The sequence below is a fragment of the Phascolarctos cinereus genome, unplaced genomic scaffold, assembly GCF_003287225.1.
Source record: "Phascolarctos cinereus isolate Bilbo 61053 unplaced genomic scaffold, phaCin_HiC Scaffold_2;HRSCAF=192, whole genome shotgun sequence".
Taxonomy (NCBI): domain Eukaryota; kingdom Metazoa; phylum Chordata; class Mammalia; order Diprotodontia; family Phascolarctidae; genus Phascolarctos; species Phascolarctos cinereus.
The window spans coordinates 355,568,420-355,591,020 of record NW_027555625.1 but is presented as its reverse complement, the minus strand read 5'-3'; the positions used below and the strand labels follow the sequence as shown (position 1 = coordinate 355,591,020).

Below are 22,601 nucleotides of genomic sequence, written 5' to 3'. Positions count from 1 at the left end.
AGTCACTTGTGTTAGTAATTATCCTGTCTATTTAGTAAAATTCATTTTCCCTAATGTTATTCTTCTAGGCTGAAAATCTATTGCTAGATGCAGATATGAACATTAAAATAGCGGACTTTGGTTTTAGTAATGAATTTACTGTTGGAAATAAACTGGACACATTTTGTGGCAGTCCTCCATATGCAGCTCCAGAACTCTTCCAGGGCAAAAAATACGATGGACCTGAAGTGGATGTTTGGAGTCTAGGTGTTATTCTTTACACTCTTGTGAGTGGCTCTCTTCCTTTTGATGGACAAAACCTAAAGGTACAAAAAGTAATTTCATTCTTATTAAATTCCACCAAAATTGGTAGTAGTATCAAACACCACCAAAATAATTTTTTTTTAAATTATGGAGGCTAAATAGTTGTAAAATTGTATCACTGTGATGGTATATTGTCCTTTTAACCTATCATTGATTTGCCACTCTTCTAATCTGACCTCCCTAAAGGAACTGAGAGAGAGAGTATTGAGAGGGAAATACAGAATCCCTTTCTACATGTCCACGGATTGTGAAAATCTCCTCAAACGTTTCCTGGTGCTAAATCCAACCAAAAGAGGCACACTAGAGGTAATTACCAATGTGAAAAACATAGGAAGCTTTGAACATTCTTTGAAATATTTTTAGAGCTTTGCTCACCTTGTCCAAAGTGTTTAACTTATTTCTGAAGACTTTCAATTTGAAGCATTTAAGAGGATCAGAGAAAAGCAAATGTATTTTGACCTTCCAGAAAGGGAAGAGTTGAGTCAGCAAATTATAGGCTAGTGAGCTTGACTTCAATTCTTTGTAATATTCTAGAAAGATTAAGGGAGTAGTAGAAAGAAAGGAAGTGGTATATCACAAAGAGCTGCATGACTTCAGCAAAAACAGGTTATGCCAAACTAACTTCATTTCCTTTTTTGCTGGGATAGTACAGCCAATGAAATACTGTCTCTAAATTCACCTAGATTTTTGTTTAAAAAAAAATTAATAGAATCTTTCATGCTTTTCTTATAGGCAAATGGGATAAATATGGGCTAGACAGTAGTAGTTTAGATGGATTATAAGCTGGTTAGACCTAAAGATTATTCATTACTGGTTCAGTGTCCATTGTATAAAAGCAATCTCCAGGAGATTATCCCAGAGATTTTTTTCTTGGATTTGTGCTATCTGATATTTTTATCAATGACTTGGATAAATGTGTAGATAACATGCTCTTTAAAATTGGCAACCAGATACCCAACCCACATACTGAGTCAGAATCGGGGGGAAAAAAAATCTCACTAGGCTTGAACATCAAATCAAATACAGTAAGCTAAATTTTAATAGAAATAAATATAATCTTATACTTGGGTTGGAAAAAATACCAACTTTACCAAAAACAAAGTTAATCAGCAATTCACTTGAAAACTGTCTGGGGCATTTAGTGGACTACAAGCTCAGTGGGAGTCTGCCCTATTATGTGAGGGGGGAAAAAAACCACCAGCCCAAACTAACCCAGTCTTAGGCTGTTTTAAGGAGCTTAAGATAATCCATATAGTGACCAGTGAAAGAAATTGGGGGTGTTTATCTTGGAGTAGAAGAGATAAAGGGGATAGCTTTCTTTGGATATTGGAAAGGCTGTCGTATTAGAGAAGTGTTAAACTTGTTCTGCTTGGCTCCAGCGGTAGTTAGAGAGCCAGTCATTAAAGTCATTTGAAGGTAGAATGGGCTGCCTAAGGAGGTGGTGGTTTTTACCTGACTGGATGCCTTAAAGCAGAATCTGGATCACCACTTGTAGCATATGTTGTAGATACGATTCTTGGTCAAACCAGCTGGTTTTGGACATCCCTTCACAGAAGTTAATACTTGTCTTTTTGAGAGAATGACATACTAAGAAAGTGTAAAGCATTTCCTTCTTGAGTTTTAGTAATGAAAATCTGAAAACAAACTTTAAAATTCAGAGACCTTATACATAGTGGAGTAATTGAAGTGTTATTGTGATTTTGTTTTTGTTTGTTTACTCTTATGAATGCTAATTAATAGTTCACTTTTTTGTAGCAAATCATGAAGGACAGGTGGATCAATGCAGGGCATGAAGAAGATGAACTTAAACCATTTGTAGAACCAGAGCTAGACATCTCAGACCAGAAAAGAATAGGTAATCTTATGTGGGTTGGGGGGGGGGAGGTGCAGTGCCAGAATGACTATCTGAATATGTGCTTTTTTATATAGTGTGTGTTTGTATTATATGCTTATAGAGATATTGTGTGTCACTGACATTTAGGAGCATATGTGAACTGCACTAGCAGCAAGTAACTAGAATAATTGGTTACATATGCATTCATTTTAAGAAGATGTATAGTCTTTTTAAGTCAAAGGAACATTTTATCCTGAAACAAAGTGTTTTGTCATATAAACTTTCTTATACCCTTCTTTTAGATATTATGGTGGGAATGGGTTATTCACAAGAAGAAATTCAAGAATCTCTTAGTAAAATGAAATATGATGAAATCACAGCCACATATTTGTTGTTGGGCAGAAAATCATCAGAGGTAAGAGTAATTTCAGAAAGGAAAGCTAAAGATGCCTTTTGTAATTTTAATTTTTTTTTACATGTAATGGTCATTCAAGTCCCATGACTAGTATTCCTTTTTTATTAGTTACTGTCTTTTTCAAGGTACATTGGACATTGTCACAGATAACATGTCTACAATTAGTATTTAAACATAATTTCATATACCAGCTGATTATGAGTATAAGGTATATTTCACAAATGTATTTGTTTTCTGCCCTTTGCAGCATATTTTAGAAAAGTATATTATACTTCTCTCTTTCTTTATCTTTGAATGACCAACAAGAATATGTTCTTTGAATTTTCAACTATAATTTAAACATCTCTCTAAAATAGCTCTATTATGTGAGGTTCCAGTTTATATTTTAATAAATCATTTGTATTTGTATGTATGTTGTCCTTTTTCAATTTTTTTCCTAGCTGGATGCTAGTGATTCAAGTTCCAGCAGCAATCTTTCACTTGCTAAGGTTAGGCCAAGCAGTGATCTTAATAATAGCACGGGACAATCTCCTCACCACAAAGTCCAAAGAAGCATCTCTTCAAGCCAGAAGCAAAGACGATACAGTGATCATGGTGAGTGATAATAGCGAAGAATATTCTTTGTTTTTCCTTTTAAATAAGAAGACTGATTATGACCAATGGTCCTATAAAGTGATACAAAGTCTTCACCTCACTACCTAGCCCAGGTGCCTTTTTCATTTTTTTGTGAGTTCTTTTGTGTTCTGCTAAAGTCCTGATGTGGCATGGAGAGAAATGAACTCTGGATTCTCAAAGGCTATCCCAGTGCAACTGATGCTCTGATAGGTTCCACTAAAATGAAGTGTCTCGGGTTTGGGCACAGCAGCAAACATTGTACCTGCTATCTGAGGATCAACCTAGGCAAGTTGTGAGGCATGTCATCATAGAGTTAGACACCCATCCTAGTTTTCTTCAGCCACGGCAGTCAGGAGCACTGTCTACTAATTTATGGAGGGACTGCAATCTCTATCAGTAGACAAAATACCTACAGCTGATGAAATTAAAGATATTTAAAGTATGTGAGTAGAAGTTCTATATATAATGCTTACAGCCAGAGTAACTGGATTCAGTTTCTGAATTACTCATCTATTTGTATCTCTGGTTGGTTGTTCTGCTTAAGCTATGTAGACTTAACCATATAGGAAATCTTCCTAGAATATTGAGAGGTCAAATGTGTGGCTGCTCCTCCCTGGTTTAGTGTATAACTCTTCCAAAAACCACCTCCTTTCTGAGGCATCTGTTTTCTAAACATAAGTCAACCAGCTACTGTATACAAGGCACTGTGCTTCCGAGCTCAAGAAGCTTACAAATGATAGCGAATACATAATGCATATATAAGCATAATGAAAATGAAAGGAGGTTAATTTTGTGAAAAGCAGGTGATCCAGAATTGGCCTCATAAAAAGAGGTTGCATTTTAGTTGGGCTTTGAAGGAAATTAAGGATCCTAAGTCAGAAGTATCGAGAAGGGAGATGAAATATTTTATGTGAAAAACAGCAAAATCACTTTGGCTGATCTAACGTGTATGTAAATAGAAGTAATATATAATAAGCCTGGAAAGGTAGGTTGGAGCCAGGTTCTTTAAATACTAGAGAGGTTTGTATTTGGTCCTAGAGGTAATATAGAGTTGCTGGTATTAGTGAACAGAGGAATAACATGATCTGTGTTATAGGAATACTACTTTGAAAGCTATGTGGAGGATGGTTTGGAAAGAGAAATATCTTTAGAGATAGAGACTGTATGATAGCTTTATTAAAACAGCTGTTATTTTATTAGTATTATATGACTTCGTAATTCTGTTTATATGTGTGTATGTGTATATCACCTCTCAGGCTTGTAGACATAGACTTATATACATATGCAGCTGAGAAGTGATGAAGGCCTGAATTAACATGGTGGCTGTGTCTATGTAAAGATGAAGGTAGATGCCGGAGAAGTTGGCAATTGTTTGGATATGTTCAGTGAGGGCAAATGAAGGTTTCATTATGCCTCACAGGTAAATCTGGGTGACCAGAAGGATTTTAACAGAAGAGAAGAAGTTCATGAGAGAAGTGGATTTTGGGGGAAAGATGGTTTCTGTTTTGGACTCACTGAATTTGATGTGTCTTCAGAACATCCAGTTTGAAATGTCTCATCAACTCTTGATTATTCAGGACTGGAGTTCAGAAGACTGTATTTGATAGAAGTATTTTTGTTTGATATTTTACCCTTACATAGATTGCTGTCTTTATGTGCCTATCTTTGTCAGTGTTTTCAAAGTCTTAGTTCCTGAAAGGGAGGGACCAAATATATTTAAGTTGATTTTTATAGTATCTAACATTGCTATAATGTGTATACAATTTCCTTGACTAAATGCAATAAAAATATCGCTAATCACCGTATAAGGACATGAGAAATGTTTATAAGGATTTGGACATTTTCTCCCTGGCCTTGTACTTTGTGATTAAACCTTTGCCAGAATCATAGAGTGAGTCTGAATTTTGTATCTTCTCTCTTACCTCACTTCCCCCTATCCCTCATCATGGAATATCATTGGTTCCAAATTATTTACAAACTAAAATAAAACTTCTGAGCCACTTACCTTTTCACCATTCCCCCTTCACATATCATTGGCTCTCTATGTTCCATTCTTGTTTTTAATCTCTCTTCTCTTTTTGGTTTGGTTATTCTATTACAAGGGTGGTCTCCTCTTCTGCTTCTTAATCTTTTGGAGTCTATATCTTCCTTAATCGATTTCCTCAAAATTCTACCTCCATAAAGCTAACTAAACTCGCCTCACAAATGAAAGTGATCTCTCTCTCCCCCAAATTTTTGTAGCACTTTTACCTCTTTTTTGTACACACTGCACTCTTTGTGACATCATAATTACTCATGTACTTGTGTATTTCTTTTTGGTTTGTTTTTTTTGGTTTGTGTTTTTTTTTTTAGGTAGTTGGTATTTTTGCTTAGGCAATCAGAGTTAAGTGACTTGCCCAGGGTCACATAGCTAGTAAGTGTCAAGTGTTTGGTCTGAGGCCAGATTTGAACTCAGGTCCTCCTGAGTTCAGGGCCAGTGCTCTATCCACTGTGCCATCTAGCTGTCCCTTTGTATTTTTCCTCCCATCAAATTGTAAGCATCTGAAGAGCATGATGTGTGTTATATAGACATTTGTATCTCTAGCATCTAGCCCAGTTCCTTGCATCTAAGTAGGCATTAAGTAAATGTTTGTTAAATTGAATTAGAGCTTAGAACGGTCTTAGACTATCTTCTGACATAACCTCTTCACTTTTCAAAAGAAAAAATAGCAAAGTAGTGAAGCGATCTTCCCGAGGTCAACAGTGACTTTGGTGGCAAATCCAGAACCTGAACCATGCTCATGATTGATAGTCCAGTGTTCTTCCTTAGTATGTCATTCTCTCTTCTCGTCTTGATGAGGTTTCTTAATCTATTTTTTATTATATAATTTTATGATGATATAGTTCCTACCTTCACAGAGCTTTTGGAATATCACATAAGAACATTTTAAAACAAACTTAATAGGAAGTTAACCAAATTCAGTCAGCTCCTCTGTACGGTTGCTTCCCAGAGTACAGAGAGATTCATAAGCTGAGAAAGGAGGGCAGGGCTTTAGGAGTGCTGGTGTTTCTGATTCGTAGGGTGGGAAGGATAAGCCAGTCAGTCAGTAAACATTTGTTAAGCACCAGCTATGTGCCAAGCACTGTGTTAAATATTGGGGACACATATATGAAAAAGAAAAACAGTCCTTGCCCACAACGAACTTAACAGTCAAAAAGGGAGAAGACAACAAACAAAAGGAACTGAGAAGGGGATAGAGCACCTTCCAGCCTTCCAATCAGAAGGGCACAGGATAGTAAGGGTCTTGATAAGGTATAAGTACCAGGATGATGCAGTCTCACAGGATGATGAGTTTCCTGCTGTGAAGTTCTTGGGGACTTGGTGGAGTCCGTTCCAAAGTTGGTTAGCCAAGTGAGTTTAAAAACAAAAAAACCTAACATAGGCCTTACAGTTTGTTTGGCACAAAGTTATGCTTTAAAATTAACATCTAGCCTAATGCCTAAGTAAGTGAGTGCTCATAGACAAATGTCAGAGCAGATTTATTTCTCATTTTTCTCGATCCCATCCTAAATCACGCTAACTTGCATATACCAGTTTCTTAAAAAAAAAAAATTTAGAAATTTAGTTTGTATGAAATGAAAATTCTCATTCCTTAAAACATTAGTTTATGCTGAAACCTAGTTAAATATTCCTGATGGATATAATTCAGTGGCTAAAATTATCAAAGGTACTCTCATAAAAGGTGGTGATGCATATAAGCTTTTGTTGGTTGATTACCACCTAAACTTTACAGTTTACTCCAAGCTTCTAATTTTTGCATTACTTTGAGTATTTATTTATCTTTGCCATTCATAATCTTAAGTGAAGCCAGATTTGGCTATCTTTTTACCAAATGAAAAATGTCATAGTTTTGAAACAAATTAATAATTATCTGAAAGATGTTTAAGGTGATGTTAGGCCTCTTTGGTTACGGACAAGAGAAGACGTAATGTTTTGAGCCAAGAACAGTGTCACCAGTGCTTTAGGTTTTCTTTTCTGTTTTGAAACCACCAAACTTAATCATGCTTTCCCAACAAAACCTTTTATTCCCTTAGTTCAACTCAAGTATTCTTTTTGGCTTTTTTTTTTTGTAGGCAATTGGGCAATGACTTGCCCAAGGTCACACAGCTAGTAAGTGTCAAGTGATGGGTCTGAGGCTAGATTTGAACTCAGGTCCTCCTGACTTCAGGGCTGGTGCTGTATCCACTGTGCCACCTAGCTGCCCCCAACTCAAATATTCTTGATTTAGAATTTTCTATAGATGAGAGCCGTGTTCTTTTTCTTATAGCTACAAAATCTAAATACTCCTCACACTAAATAAAGAATATTATAAATTTATATCATGCTCTAAGATTTACAAAGTACTTTTCTTAAAACAGACATGTGAAAGGGGTATTATCTCTATCCTCCTGTATTATCCCTATTTTTATAGATAAGGAATCTGAACCTTAGAGTTAGAATATCTGTACATAGTCACACAGCTATTAAATTTCAGAGCCAGAATATGAAACCAGTTCACCGAAGTCTATTCCATCATGCTGCCTTTCTAAGTATGTTCATACATTTTTACTTTTCGCCTCCATAAAATTGGAATAATTACTTTTCCAAATTGTTTGAATTTTGGATTCTCTTCTACTGCTTAAATGGGTACTGGCTCCTTCTATGCCTTTTCCTGCCTTGGTAAACCACAATTTCATTGCATTACACAGTTAAATTCAAGGTAAAATTTGAGACAGCTTAAAGGAAATGTTTTGTAATTGTGCAATACTATTCTGTTCCAAAAGGTGAAGGCCTCTCTTATACAAAAAAGGATGTAATTCAGTCAGATTTCCAAGGTGAACCCATTGCTTCTGCATGATTTTGTGTGCATCATTAGCATAGTTGATTTGTTATGACTACAGTAACATCCTCCCAAGATGTTTTCCAAAGGACAGCCACCAAAAGCTTCTTAATTGTGAGATCTTTCAAAGGAAATTGAAAATTATGGACAAGTAGATGCCACCTAACAATTTATATCAGGGGGAACTTCGTAGAGGATTTTACTGCATTATCTTCTTTATTTTTTTCCTTTGAAGTAGCACTTTGTTGCCCTGCTTGTTAAGTACTTTATTTTCAAAAAGTCAGTAGTAGAAAAATATATTCTGATTTGAAACAAAAATTCTGTATTTTAGCTGGACCATCCATTCCTCCAGTTGTGGCATATCCCAAAAGGAGTCAGACCAGCACTGCAGATAACGACCTCAAGGAGGAAGGAATTCAGCCGAGGAAGTCCAGCAGTAGTGCTGTTGGAGGAAAGGGATTAGCACCAGCTAGTCCCATGCTGGGTAATGCAAATAATCCAAATAAGGCAGATATTCCTGAACGGAAGAAAAGTGCCACTATTCCTAGCGTAAGTCATGTTTGTTCAGTAGTGGTGCTTTATTTTGTTCTTTGGTAAGGAGAGTTTAAACATCTGTTTAGAACATGAAGATTTTTGTCTATAAATGAATTCTGTTTTTGTTCATCTGGTATAGCAACAGTTATCCTGTAGTTGTTACAGAGGCAGTGTAGTAATATAGTGGAAAGAAGTGTGGATTTGCAGTCATAGGGCCTGGATTCCAATCCTGTTTCTACTACTTTTTGTGTAACCTTTGGCAAATCCTTTTGCCTTCTGGATTGATTTCCTAGGTGTACAGGTTTCTAGATTTAGAACTGGAAGAGTCCTTTTGGAATCATCTAGACCAAATGCATCATCTGAAAGTGAGACTCGGAGAGATTAAGAACCTATAACATTGCTAAGCTGTGAAAAAGGGTTTACTCTGTAACCCTGGAGGCAGCTAAGTAGCGAGGTGGGTAGGAAGTCAGGAAGACTTATCTTTCTGAATTCAGATCTGGCCTCGGACACTTACTGTTCTTTGTAACTGTGTGAACCTGGGCAAGTCACTTAACCCTGTTTGCCTTGGTTACCTCATCTGTAAAAATGAGCTGGAGAAGGAAATTGCAATCCACCCCAGTATCTTGGCCAAGAAAAATCATAAATGGGGTTGCAGAAAGTCAGGCACTACTGAAATGTTTAAGCAATAATATATAACCATGTACTACTGTTTCTGTAGCAGACTAGTATGGCTCCAAAAAGCCTGGTGAGATAAATATTAAGGAAAGGAACATAGAGTATCACTTATTTTTAGTTTTTAGGCAATATTTTTATTCCTGCTGGGAATAAAGCCTAGCAAGTTAGTTGATTTCCTGAAGTCATACTGGTTCTTCAGGTTTATTCTGAACTTTACCCAGTTTTTCAAACTTGTGCTTCCATCTCCTTACACCTCAAGCTTATTATGCCAGTAATCCATTTAATTTTATTGGTAGTCACAAAAGTTTAAGAATTTTCATTGACTATTATAGTTGGAAAGGTCCTTAGAAAATATCTAATCCAATTCCCTCATTTTATGGATGTGGAAAGTAAATCTTAGAGAGAAGCAGTGACTTAAAGAAAACTTTCCTGGTTATACTTACTGACTGCCTTCTTTCATACTTTCCAGTTGTCTTGAAAATGCTTCCATGACAGAGTTGACTCTTCATATGTAATTCTTTGTAGAGAGAGAAAATTGAGCATTATTTTTATTTCTCCTATTCACCTTTCAATCGTTAGAAAGTTACATTCAAAACCTTCCTGCTTAAGTACGCATAGCATCAGATAAGTTGTTTTCCTCCTTTTTTCAATAATTCAAGAGTATTCATTGATGATTGTGGCTTTTACAAGTTATATTACATTGTATTACCTGGGATGATTTTTGGGTTCCATGTGTAAATTGTTGAGAGCACTTTTCAGCGGGGTAATAATAATGGACAAATATTGTTCAATAAAGGAAATTAGTAATACTCTTTTGAAGTATTTTGTGACCCCTCTCTGGGTCTCAGTTTCCTGATGTGTAAAATGAAGAAATTGGACTGTGTGATCTTAAATTTTCCCTCCAGTCTGTGGTTCTCAATTACTTAAGAAATAGTTGATTTTACATTATCTTTAAATATATTTAATTATAAGTTTGTTATTCATGTTTCACAATTCTTTTTGGCTTTACTTTTAATAGCTTATTTTCTTTAAATTTTCTTTTCTTAAGATTTTCTTTAAAGATTCAGAGTAGCCCTGATTTTTATGAACAGGTTTTCATTTATTCTTCTGTTTTATATTGTTTGCTGAACAGTTAACTCTGAGAAAGATAATTCTGTAGCATTTGGAGTGTGCTGTTGAGGGCATCATATTGTAGTGAACAACAAAAGAAATAAACTCTGCATTAATAAATTGAGCTTTTCTTTGTAAGAAAATAAATGCTGTTCTTAACTTTTAGAATAATTCAACATCTGGTGGGATGACAAGACGAAATACTTATGTTTGTAGTGAAAGGACTACTGCAGATAGACATTCGGTTATTCAGAATGGCAAAGAAAACAGGTATGAAGCTTACACTTCTAGCAAGGAAGTGTGAATGTCTCATCGTTTTTTGCCTAAAATCGTATTATGTGTGTGTATTTTTCTTTCCTCTTTGTGATAAGTAAAAAACAAGTGGCTCCTAGTCTATCACTGTACTTAATCATAGAAACTGCAGGGTTGTAAATTCCTTTCATAGTTAAGGTCGTCAGTTATAAAAAGTAGATTGTTGACAATTCAGTTAAATGGACTAATTCCATAAGAAGAAACTGGGTTGTGGTACAGGGAGAACATTTTTATTTCCATCTATTTTAGGCAATAGTGACAAAGACCCACAGGCAGAAGAGTAAGGGCACTACTATTAGGTCATGTTGGAGAATTAAGATGGAGTGGGAACTGTGACCTTATAGGTAATGTGAGGATAATAAGCCAGAAAGCTTTGAAGTCAAAGGTCAAAACTAAATTTGTTCTAGAGGGTAATTGAGAGTGACTGGAGAACATGTTCAGTCCACATACAAGTATTTTGATATATATTCAAATTGTATACTGAAATGATTTCATCTTTGAAATCTGAACAATTCTTTTTGAATTCTTTTGAATCCTTATGGGATTTTGAGGATTTTAAAGTAATGGGAATAAACATCTATTGGGCACTTTTTTATTCTGACTTCTGCGCAGATATCTTGGAGAAGGAGATTCCTGTCCTTAAGATGTTGATCCTTTCTTGAAGTGCCAAGTACCCAACAGTTAAAATAACTTTCAAATTTTTTTTAAAAGCTTAAATTTAGAAGGTGATATGCAAACTGAGTGAATATGGATGGTTAAAGGAATACAGATTAAACAAATTAATTATTCTTGAGAAGGGTGAGAATAGGAACTAATGTAAAGAGCAATTTAGAAGGGAGTCTCCAAGTATATTAGGAGATGAGCATATACTTTCCAGCATGCCAAGTACTCATTTACAGCCCTTTTTGGAAAAGCACCAAAATTGAAGTCATAGAAGTCTAAATAAAAATGAAATATTTATTTGTGAAATGCCAAGTAAATGACCCAGAAAACGTAGATACAAATGAAATGTATCTTATGACAGCATGCTTCTAGCTAATTGCTATCAGGTATACTGTAACTTTGTCTTTTTTATTACTTGAATTCTCTTCAGTTATATCTAATTCTTATGTTTAACTACAAATGTGTTGCTTGTTCTTCTTTGCTGGGATTAATTAATTATATTTGTCTGATGTTTTTGTTTCATTTCAAAAACTTAACTTTTTTTCTACATTCAATAAACTTCTTAGTAACTGAAATCTTAATCTAATACCCTTCTTCTTCTGTCCTTAAAACAACTGTTTTATCATCATCCTCTTTTTCCTGTCAGGCTCTGATCCCCAAATTTCACACTAGTTGAAGTAACATGGAAGTAGAAATGTATCTGTAGTACTGTAGTATGTGAAGTAGTATGTCCAACACATATGTCAAATTTTCAGAAGCTAATCTTGTTGCCAGGATTGTTAGAATGGTCAAATGAGATAATGCATACAGAGCATCTTATATACTTACAATCTCTTATAAATACAGCTATTACTTATTTTTGTGTGTCCCTGACTCTTTCCTACATCTCTAATTACAGAAACTCACATCAGAATTTCCAAAGATGCCATTTCATTTGTATAGCATGTACGTTGTTTCCCAACACAGATTGCAATCCCTCCAAACTTTAGCAGACAGCCTTCATGAGTTTCTGTGACTGAAAAATTCATCATCTAGTGGCAGGTTTTGTAGTAATAATCCTTTCTCTAGGTTGTGCCTTAGACTACAGACACAAGCTATTGATGGGGCAATGCTGAGAGTTTTTCTAGTTGATAGAATTTGCAAAAGCTTATACTTCCCTGTAATGTCTTTCAGGAACTTAGGGACACCTTTACACCACAATGAGATTATCAAATACTACGTTAGTGAAGCAACCAAAAATGTTGTTTGTTCTTTATTGCCATTATTACTGCCGTGACAAAAAAAAAAATCTTCCAACATCATTTGGAGAGTGGCTCTCTTTAAGAGCCCTAGTGATTAAAAATGTCTTAGAAATTATATGTATCCTCTCCCTATATAAGAATGTAAACTTTTTAACCTTGTTGAGTCCCTTTTAAATTCTCTCTCATATTTACCTTTTTATACTTCTCTCGAGTGCTATGTTTGAGGGTCACATTTTCTTTTCAGCTCTGGTATTTTCATCAGGAATGCTGGAAATTTTCGTTAATTTTTTTTCCCCTTGTAACATTATACTTAGCTTTGCTAGATAGGTTATTTTTGGCTGTAATCCTAGATCCTTTGCTCTCTGGAATATCATAGTCCAAGCCCTCTATGCCTTTATGGTGACAACTGCTAAATCTTGTGTGATCCTGATTGTTGCTTCTCAGGTTTTTTTTATTTTTTCTGGCTGCTTCCAATATTTTTCCTTGGCCTGGGAGCTTTGGATTTTGGCTACAAGATTCTTTGGAGTTTCCTTTTGGGATTTCTACTTTGTCCTCTGCTTCTAAGATATCGGGGCAGTTTTCCTTTATAATTTCTTGAAATGTGATGTCCAGGCTCTTTTTCTGTCCATGGCTTTTCAGCTAGTCAAATAATTATCAAATTATCTCTCCTCAATCTATTTTCCATGGCAGTTGTTTTTCTTAGGAGATAGGTCACATTTTCCTCTATTTTTTTAAGCTTTTCACTTTGCTTTATTATTTCTTGATGTCTTACAGAATCGTTAGCTTCCATTTGGCCAGTTCTAATTTTTAAGGAGTTATTTTCCTCAATAAGTTGGGTTGGTGTTTTTTTTCATTTTTGTTTTTGTTTTGTTTTGTTTTTGACCTTTTTTACCATTTGGCCACTTCTAGTTGGCCCCTCTAATCTTCAACTCAGAGCTACACAACTAAGTTTTTGGAATTTTTTCCAAAAGTAGGGCCTCTCTTCCTCTTGAATACTACTCTTTGTCCTGGAACTGTGACCCAGAACTGGGCAACAGGTGATAGAACTAGAATGTTCCCCATCAGCCCTTGTCTTTGCTGCCACTACACTGCGTTCCTAACCAGCTCCCACCCCAGTGTCTGCAGACCTCTATTTTCCTAAACTTTCCTGGATTGGAAAAAACCACTCACTCTCATTTTTTCTTGCCTTTTCTGATAAGAATTTTGTACATGTATTTTCTAAGCTGTTGAGGAGGTATGTTGGGTGAACGGGGCAAAAATGCTAACTTTCACTCCACCATCTGGATTCTGCCTTGTTACTACTTCTCACCTTATTTATTGTGATGTTGGAAGTAATCTAGATCCTATTTGCCATTTAAGATATTTTATCTACCTCTATAGATCTACCCAGAAGACTATCATCATTAATCAAATAAAACTTTTTGCTTTAAGTCCTGTAAGAAGTTGCTGCTATAGTAGTCTGCAAGACTAGTCAGTACATATTCCTGAGGCATTCCTCAGAGTTTTCATTTTCAGGTTTCAGAAGGTGATTGGTAGCTTTTATTTTTGCTTTGCCCTCTAGTTCTAATAGAGATGAACAGTTTTCTTTCATGATTTCATATGATGTATCCAGGCTCTTATTAGACGTGGCTTTCAGGTATTCTGATGGTTTTTACATTATCTTATTATGTGTGGGTTCAGAAAATTAGGCTTTTTAAAAATATCACCCAAAGCCATAATTATGAAGAAGCAATTTTTTTTAAGGTGATTGGGGTTAAGTGACTTGCCCAGGGTCACAGAGCTAGTAAGTGTCAAGTGTTTGGTCTGAGGCCAGATTTGAACTCAGGTCCTCCTGACTTCAGGGCCAGTGTTGTATCCCCTGCGCCACCTAGCTGCCCCACAATTTATATTTTCTTTATTGCTTCTAAAATAGATGTACGATGTCTATTAATCAAATAGCACAGAGAATTCCAGTTGACATTTTGGGTTTACAAAATTTGTAGTAACTGTAGTTTTCTACCAAAAATTCTGATCTTTGGGGCATTTATATGTGGAGTGAGACTTCACAAAAGTCGTACTTCTTTGTCTGATCATGGCATGGGGGTTACCTTGAGTGTTTGTATGCTGTGCTGTAAGAGCACAAATTGCAGGTACTACCAAACTGGGGGAAAAAAAAACAGACTAAAGCTGTCTGTGGACCAACCCAAATTAAAAAGGGTTTATCACTAGTAGATTAGCTACCATGGCAACTAATATAAGAAACAAACAAATACAAAATGGCCTTCAGTCCTCTGTAGGCCTCCTTTTGCTTCCTTGTTATGGAGTGGCCGACAGAGAGAAAGAATAGTAAGAGTTACTCAGTTTTTAAAGCATCTCTAAGAATTACTTTAACTGTAAATACTCTGAATACAACATCTTTGTCAGTGAGTTGATATACTACTAGAGAGTTTTCATTTTGAGATTTTTTTTCAGGAGGTGATCAGTGGATTCTTTCAGTTTTCATTTTACCCTCTGGTTGTAGTATATCAGCATGGTTTTCCTTGATAATTTCTTGAAAGATGATGTCTGGTTGCTTTTTTTGATCGTGGCATTCAGGTAGTCCAGTAATTCTTAAATTATCTCTCCTGGATCTATTTTCTAGGTCAGCTGTTTTTCCAGTGAAATATTTCACATTGCCTTCTATTTTTTTTTCATTCTTTTGATTTTGTTTTATTGTATCTTGATGTCTAATGGAGTCATTAGCTTTTGCTTTCCCAGTTCTGATTTTAAGGAATTATTTTCTTCAGGGAGCTTTTGTACCTTCTTTTCCACGTAACCAATTCTGATTTTTAAGAAGTTCTTTTCTTCAGTGAATTTTTGTACATCTTTTTCCATTTGGCCAGTTCTGCTTTTTAAAGTATTCTCTCTCTTTTGAAGCATTGAGGTTAAGTGACTTGCCCAGAGTCACACAGCTAGTGAGTGTTATGTGTCTGAGACTGGATTTAAACTCAGGTCCTCCTGATTCCAGTGCTGGTGCTCTGTCCGCTGCACCACCTAGCTGCCCCCTATTCTCTTTTTTTAAGGTACTATTTTCTTCACAATTTTTCTGTGTGTGTGTGCGTGTGCCTCCTTTACCAAGCTGTTGGCTTTTTTTTTTATGATTTTCTTTCTTTTATCAGTTTTTCCTTGATTTTTATAGTCCTTTTTGAGCTCATTCACATTTTTGTTTGGGGCTTTGCATGTAGCGGTTTTGACTTTGTTGTTTTCTTCTGAGTTTGTCTTTTGATCTTTCCTGTCATCATAGTAACTTTTTATAGGCAGGACCTTTTTTTGTTGTTTGCTCATATTTCCAACCTATTTCTTGACTCTTAACTTGGACTCTGCTCCTGACGTAGAAGGGCCACTGTTCCAAGCTCCAAGCTTTTTGTGCAGCTGTTTTCAGAGCTAGTTCTGGGGATCTGCTAAGTGTTCAGTTCTTCCAAGGTGGTATGATCTAAGGAGAAGTGTGTTTACTACCATTGGCCTATGCTTTGTTCTGTGAGCAGCCACCAGTACTCTCTTCCACCCTGGAATTGTGACCAGGGCCCCCCACTCCCTTGTGGCCACTGATGTGCTAGTGTTCCTCTTTTACTCAGAGACAGCAGCCTGGATTCGAATGTGAGCAGTGCGACCAAGTCCTGCCCGCAGTGCCAGCAAAAGGACCTCTGTAATTCCCTGATCCCTTTACTGTCTGTGGGCTGAGGACTTCAGAAGCCACCACTGATTGTCACCTTCCAGGCAAACTGACTGCATTCCAGTCTCATCCCAGTGTGGCAGATCTTTTCTGTCCACCTTCTAAGTTGTCTTGGGCTAGAAAATTCTTTTACCCCTCCTTTTGTAGGCTCTGCCACTCCAAAATTTGTTTTGAGGCATTATTTAAAAGTTTTTTGGAGAGGAATTTGGGAGTATGTAGGCAAGTCTCTGTCTTTTCTCTACCATCTTCCCTTCTGTTTTGCAACAGAATGGGTCAGAATGAATTATTTTCCCTTATTACAGCATTCTCTTTAGTCATACACAAAAATTCAGCCCTTCCATTTTCCCCTTTTGAGACTCTTTATAATCTCATAATTTTCTAACAATTCCCAAAGTGTCAATCCTATCAGAAATGATATACAGATCTATAGCAGGCAAAATTACAATAGGATGAATAAAGAAATCCTATATATTTGTAGCTTTAGGGATATCAAGTCCTTTGGCAGTATCCATGATCTGTTCCTTCAGGTCTCTGGCAAGCACTTCCTGTGTGTCTGTCAAGCATCTGTGCATATCCTCTTCAGCCATTCCCCAAGTGACTTTTCCCAACTTCAGTCAGGATGCCCCTCATTCCACTTCAGCTGTTATCTGTGTTCCAGGTTTCTTGTGGAGATTCTGTAGGTAATGTTGCTGAAGTGTGCTAATGATAAGACTAAGTATATTTTAGTAAAGCCTGATAAAATCTAATCAAATTAACTTTCCAGTAATTAGCTTATGCGGGAAAAACCAGTTCAGACTTTATGAAGTTATCTTATAAACAGAGCTATAGGAAAAACTTCAGAGTAGGCTACCTAATAAGGTACCTTATACTTGCATCCCTCTATAGTAATTCAGAGGTGCTGGAGCACTGTAACAACTTGTTGTTATATTGTACTTATTTTTTTAATTACAGTTTTGCCTGCCATGATTAGAGAGATTTGCTATGAAAGGAAGGAGGGACATGGTCTTATCCAGGCCTAAGCCTGAGGGCACAGAGTGATTTAACCCAAGGATAACAGGATAAAGCATCCTTAGTTCTCTTTGCTTGTAAAAGTCATGGTTAACTATTTGGAACAGCCAAATATGCAGCAAAATTTCACATTATTCACAGGGTATCATAGCCAGGCTCAGTATTAACCAGATGGGAAGAAGGCCTATTCAAAAAGGAAATAATACAATGGGGAAACTGAGTCAAGAGGATCCTACCATTACTTTATGGCTGTCTTCTCAGCCTTCGCAGGCACAGACATCCACCTATAGCATCCACCTGTCCTCCCTTTGAGTGACTCTTCACATTTCTGTCAAATGGTAGGGCATTGTCTTAATGATAATTCAGACAATTATACTTCAGTTCAAAACTCAGAACAATATCTTTTTCTTGTTTTTTTCCTAAGTAAACTTAGACCTGGTGTAAAAATTATTAATTAGTCACTAAGAAAATGATCACATTCTGGAATTCCACATATATAATGAATATATGGTAGTTCATTCAGAGCCCAGAAAAACATTAGCTACTTGCTAGAAGTGTCTAAGTTAACACATATCTATCTATTAAGGTAATGTATATTAATTAACCCCCTAAGACAGAAATACATTTTTTAAGACTAGAGTCTTCTTGAGACTGTTAGCTCAGTTTCAGTACATACTATTTCAGATATATTTTCATAATTTTCTTAATCACAAATTATCTTACAAATCACTTCTTTGTAACCCATTAGTTGCTGTAGAAATGTGAGTAATTTTCTTTGTTGCAACCCAGAGAGGTATTGATTTGCTAACATATAAGTTGTGAATCAGCATTAGAACACAGGTTTCTTCCCAACCTGATGTTCTTTCCATTAAACTGCATTGTTTCCTGTCTATTGTTGTACCTCCCAAAATACTATTTCTCATTTGTTAATCTTGATTTATACTAGATAAGTGCCAGAAGTGAGAGGCCATAGCTGTACCAGATCTTAAACTGTATTATAAAGCAGTAATCATAGAAACTATCTGGTACTGGCTAAGAAATAGAGTGGTGGATCAGTGGAATAGATTTGGATATGCAAGACACGGTAGTAAATGACCTTAGTAATCTAGTGTTTGATAAACCCAAAGATCACACTCTGCCCTGAAGATCTAGTACTCTGAACCTTAAAGATGGGAGAGAGGGGGTGCCTAAACCACCTGAAGTGGAGCTCATTGTAGGGAACCCAGATGACCCTGGGTGAAAACAAGCAGGTCCAACTACCCTACCAAAAGTATAGCAAGAAGTAGAGCCATATGTTGTCACAGAGCCCCAGGTAAATCAAAGAACACACCAGCCGTTATCAGAAATTATCATAGATCTAGAGATCCTTCAAAAGGAGAGAGTATAACTCCATAACAACAGCAAACAAAGACTCAAAAGGATTTTCTATAAAAGGACTATACGGATACCTAGAAAAAATACAGGAGATTAAAAATGAAATAGAAGTCCTTGAGAAGGAATGAGAATAAATAGCTCAGAAGAGAAAGCGGCAAACTTTACCCCAGAAATGGACTCCCAAAAACCTAGAATATGCCAAAGAAATCAGTGGCTCCATGAGACAACAGAGATACTAGAACAAAATCAAAATAATTTAAAAATAGAAGAAAACATGTGATGTCTGATATCAAAAGAAAAACTCCAATCACTTCCTGAAAAGAACTCCAAAAGGAAAAAGCCCCAGGATTGCCACAGCCAGAATCCCAAGCTCCTGTATTAAAGAAGAGAAATACTGTAAACATCCAGAAAGCAGTTCAGGAAGCAATGTCAGGATTATCCAAGATCCAAGTCTGTAATATAAATGAGAGTAGATCTTGAAAAAAGATAAACTAAAAGATCAAAGATACAAGCTTATAAACAGTAGTAACTGACCTGCAAAATAGTATGTAATCCTGGAGAGGCAAAGTGTTTGAGGGAGAGGGGACTGGAAGGATGAACCTTTAATGGGAATAAAGAATTTTCAAGCATTTCTAGTGAAAAGACCAGACCCAAGTAGGACCTTTGAAATGCATATATAACGGTATAGTTCTAACATTCTAATGGAGAGAAGAAACAAGTGTCCTTTCAAATCCTTAATGACTGCACATGTTATTGAGGGAGTTAAATAAGGAAAACATATCTTGGGGGTGTATTGGTTCTGTTCTGAGGATTGGAAAGGGAAAAAGAAAGGAATGTATGCAAAGTGAAATGTACTGTGTACAAAGTAACAGCAATATTGTAAGATGATCAGCTGTGAATGACACAGCTATTCTTGGCAATCAATGATCCACGACAACTCTGAAGGACTTATGATGAAAAATTCTACCCTTCCCCAAAGAGAGAACTGATTGTATCTGAATACAGATTGAAACATATACTTTTTTTAACTTTATTTTTCTTGAGTTTTTTTGGGGGGGGAACGACTCTGTTTTCTTTTGCAGCATATGGAAATGTTTTACGTGACTACACATGTATAACCTGTTTGAATTGCTTGCCTTCTCAATGAGGAAGGGGGTAGGGAGGGAGAGAATTTAAACTCAAAAGTTTTAAAAATGAATGTTAAAAATTGTTTTTACATGTAACTGAGGGAAAATAAAATGCTAAATTTTTTTTTCAAAAGGAATGTGAAAGCAACACACTAGTATGAACAAAAGAAAGAATGGGGTGAAACTTGCTAATTTCTCATAATCAGGGTGAATGAGAAGACTACAAACATGGAGAAGTGGGTGGGGAAAGTGGGCATCAGAAAAGCCTAACTCTTAATCTGAAACAGACAAAGGACAATTGAATGCACATTTTGATGTAAAAATATTATCAGACTCGAAAAGGAAACAATCCAGGATGAAGGGTAGGTGAACTAGCTTAAGAGGGATGATAATGCCAGAGAGGAAATAGTACAAGCAAAAACAAACTTTCTGATCCTAAAGAGGGGAGAAAAAAGGAAAAAAGCAAAGAACTAGAATCTAAAGAATATCTTAGATTGCCTGTTTGATGATTGCAGAAATGACTAAACAAATTATGATACATGAATGCATTAGAACATTATTGTGTTATAATAAACGAAGTGAGAGCATTTCAAAGATTCCTTGGTAGTTTGAACTGATACAGAGGGAAGTAAGCAGCGCCAGGAGAACAGTTTACACAAAGACAGTAACATTGTAAAGAAAAGTAACTTTAAAAGATTTAAAACCTGTGCTCAAGGCATTGATCACATCTCCAAAGGACTTGCTGATGAAACACTTGCTACCCTCATATTGATAGGTGATCAACTCAAGGTTTGGAGAAGAACATACATTTTTGGACCTCGGGTCACAACCCACAGTATAAGAAGCACTAAACGGGTCTTAAGTGGAAAAAGTTTAAGAAACTCTGGTAGATGATTTAGAGAAACTTGCAGCCCAAGAGAACAGTTAGGCAGCTATTTATTATAATAGTGCACATAAGAAAAGTAATGAGGACCTGAGCTAAAGTGGTGGCCATGTGAATAAAAAGAAGGGGGCATATAAGAGGTGATGTGGAGAAAGAAATTATAAGATATAGCAGGTAGACGGATATGTTCAGTGAGTGGGAATGAAGAGTCAGGATGATATTGAGGTTACAAACCTGGGTGAATAAAAGGATAGTAGTATCCCTGACAGTAAAAGGGGGAGGAAGAAGGGTAGAGTTTAGGAAGAAAGAGAATGAATTCTCTTTTAGACATGTTGAGTTTTAGGTGCTTAGAGCACTTTCAGTTCAAAATATCCAAAAGGTAGTTGGTGATGTTGAATTGGAATGCGGTGGAAAGAGAGTAGGACTGGTTATAGAGATCTTTGGTAGTCATCTAGATAGAGATGATAAATGAGTTCTGGGAGAACTGATAAGATTATCAAGAAAAGAGTATAGAGAGAAACAGAAAGAGGACCCGGGACTTGAATTTAGTTATGTTATTGCCATTAGTTCAATATTTTAGGCCTATAATTTCATCAGTGAATATTCCTTAGTTGACATCTATTACAGACTCTGGAAAGATAATATGGCTAAAGATTTCATCATCCTGTACCCAGCCTGATCCTCAGGCAGCCCATACCAGACTAATACTCTTGAACCTTTTCACTTCATAAGGACTTTTTCCTCATTATGTGGAAGCATCAGAAGATGACTTTAATGTAAGAGAGGAATGCAGGAGAGGAAATGGTTAGGGTATTGTTACTGAGTTATGCCTATGCTGAGAAATCACACTGATAATTGTTTCCTTTAGTGGTTTCATTTTTGACCAGTGAAGCATGGCAGTCTTATAGTCATTTGTGATGCGAACCTTATTGGGCATAATTAGCTTGCTTGGTCTGACTCCTCTTCACTTAATCAGCAATTCACATCAGTCCTCTCAGGAAGTTTGAGGTGTATTTACAGTGCTTTGCACATAATAAACACTTAAATGTTTGGTTTTTCATTCATTTTGGGGGGGAAGAGGGAATAGGCAGTGGGGTTAAGTGACTTGCCCAGGGTCACACAGCTAGTAAGTGTTATGTGTCTGTGGCCGGATTTGAACTCGGGTCCTCCTGAATCCAGGGCCAGTGCTCTATCCACTGCGCCACCTAGCTGCCCCCCATTCATTCATTTCTGCCTCCACCTTCACATAGTATTCTTATGCATAGAATGCATTTCTTCCTCATTTGTGCGTCTTAGAAGGCACAAATCCTTGTCCTTCTTCAAGGCTCAACTCAGATGCTATCACCTCTTCTATGAATCCTTCCCTGATCCTCCTGATTTTCACTGCTCTCTGCCTTCTCAATTTTAATTGTGCTATGCTTAGAAAAACATTCCTCAATAAAATACAAGTTCATTTAGAAAAGGGGTTGATTTTATTTTTGTCTTTGTTTCTCTAGCAGGGCCTGGCACATAGTAAGCATTTAATAAATATTTGATTTTGTTCACTTGTTCAGTTTGTTCAGGGATTTCTATTGTTTCAGAATAGAGTTCAATACTATATTATTTGCATACACAGGATATTTTAATGCAAGTCGAATGAAAGTTTAAGTGGGGATCCATTATATTCATAATTTGCTAATCCATTTTACAGTGGCATTTTTTAATGTTTGCATATATTTAAAGTCTATTTGAAGAACAGGTTGTGATATCTTATTAAAATGGACTTTATAACAAAACTTCAGATCTCTAATGTTTTTGGTTTGTTTTTTTTTTAATATAAACACCTTTCTGTGAACATTAGAAATGTGGAAGTGGCTGTCTTCTTTTTAAGCTAACAATCTTGGGAAAATCTTATTTTTTAGAACTGTGGATTAGCAAAATGCACTAATTTCCCAATGGCAATTAATGATTAAGGTTT

General features: G+C 36.2%; 1 protein-coding gene across 7 annotated transcripts in view; it reads left to right on the top strand.

Annotated features, from left to right (window-relative positions):
* Positions 1–22,601, top strand: part of MARK3 (microtubule affinity regulating kinase 3) — a 128,362-nt gene that overhangs the window by 96,486 nt on the left and 9,275 nt on the right. For all 7 annotated transcript variants that reach the window (XM_020971220.2, XM_078150395.1, XM_020971218.2 and 4 more), the window contains 7 exons: positions 69–305; positions 490–609; positions 2,059–2,158; positions 2,440–2,552; positions 2,993–3,146; positions 8,358–8,575; positions 10,512–10,615. In XM_020971220.2, the coding sequence (XP_020826879.1) occupies positions 69–305; positions 490–609; positions 2,059–2,158; positions 2,440–2,552; positions 2,993–3,146; positions 8,358–8,575; positions 10,512–10,615 (1,046 nt within the window). The remainder of the gene's footprint in view (positions 1–68; positions 306–489; positions 610–2,058; positions 2,159–2,439; positions 2,553–2,992; positions 3,147–8,357; positions 8,576–10,511; positions 10,616–22,601) is intronic.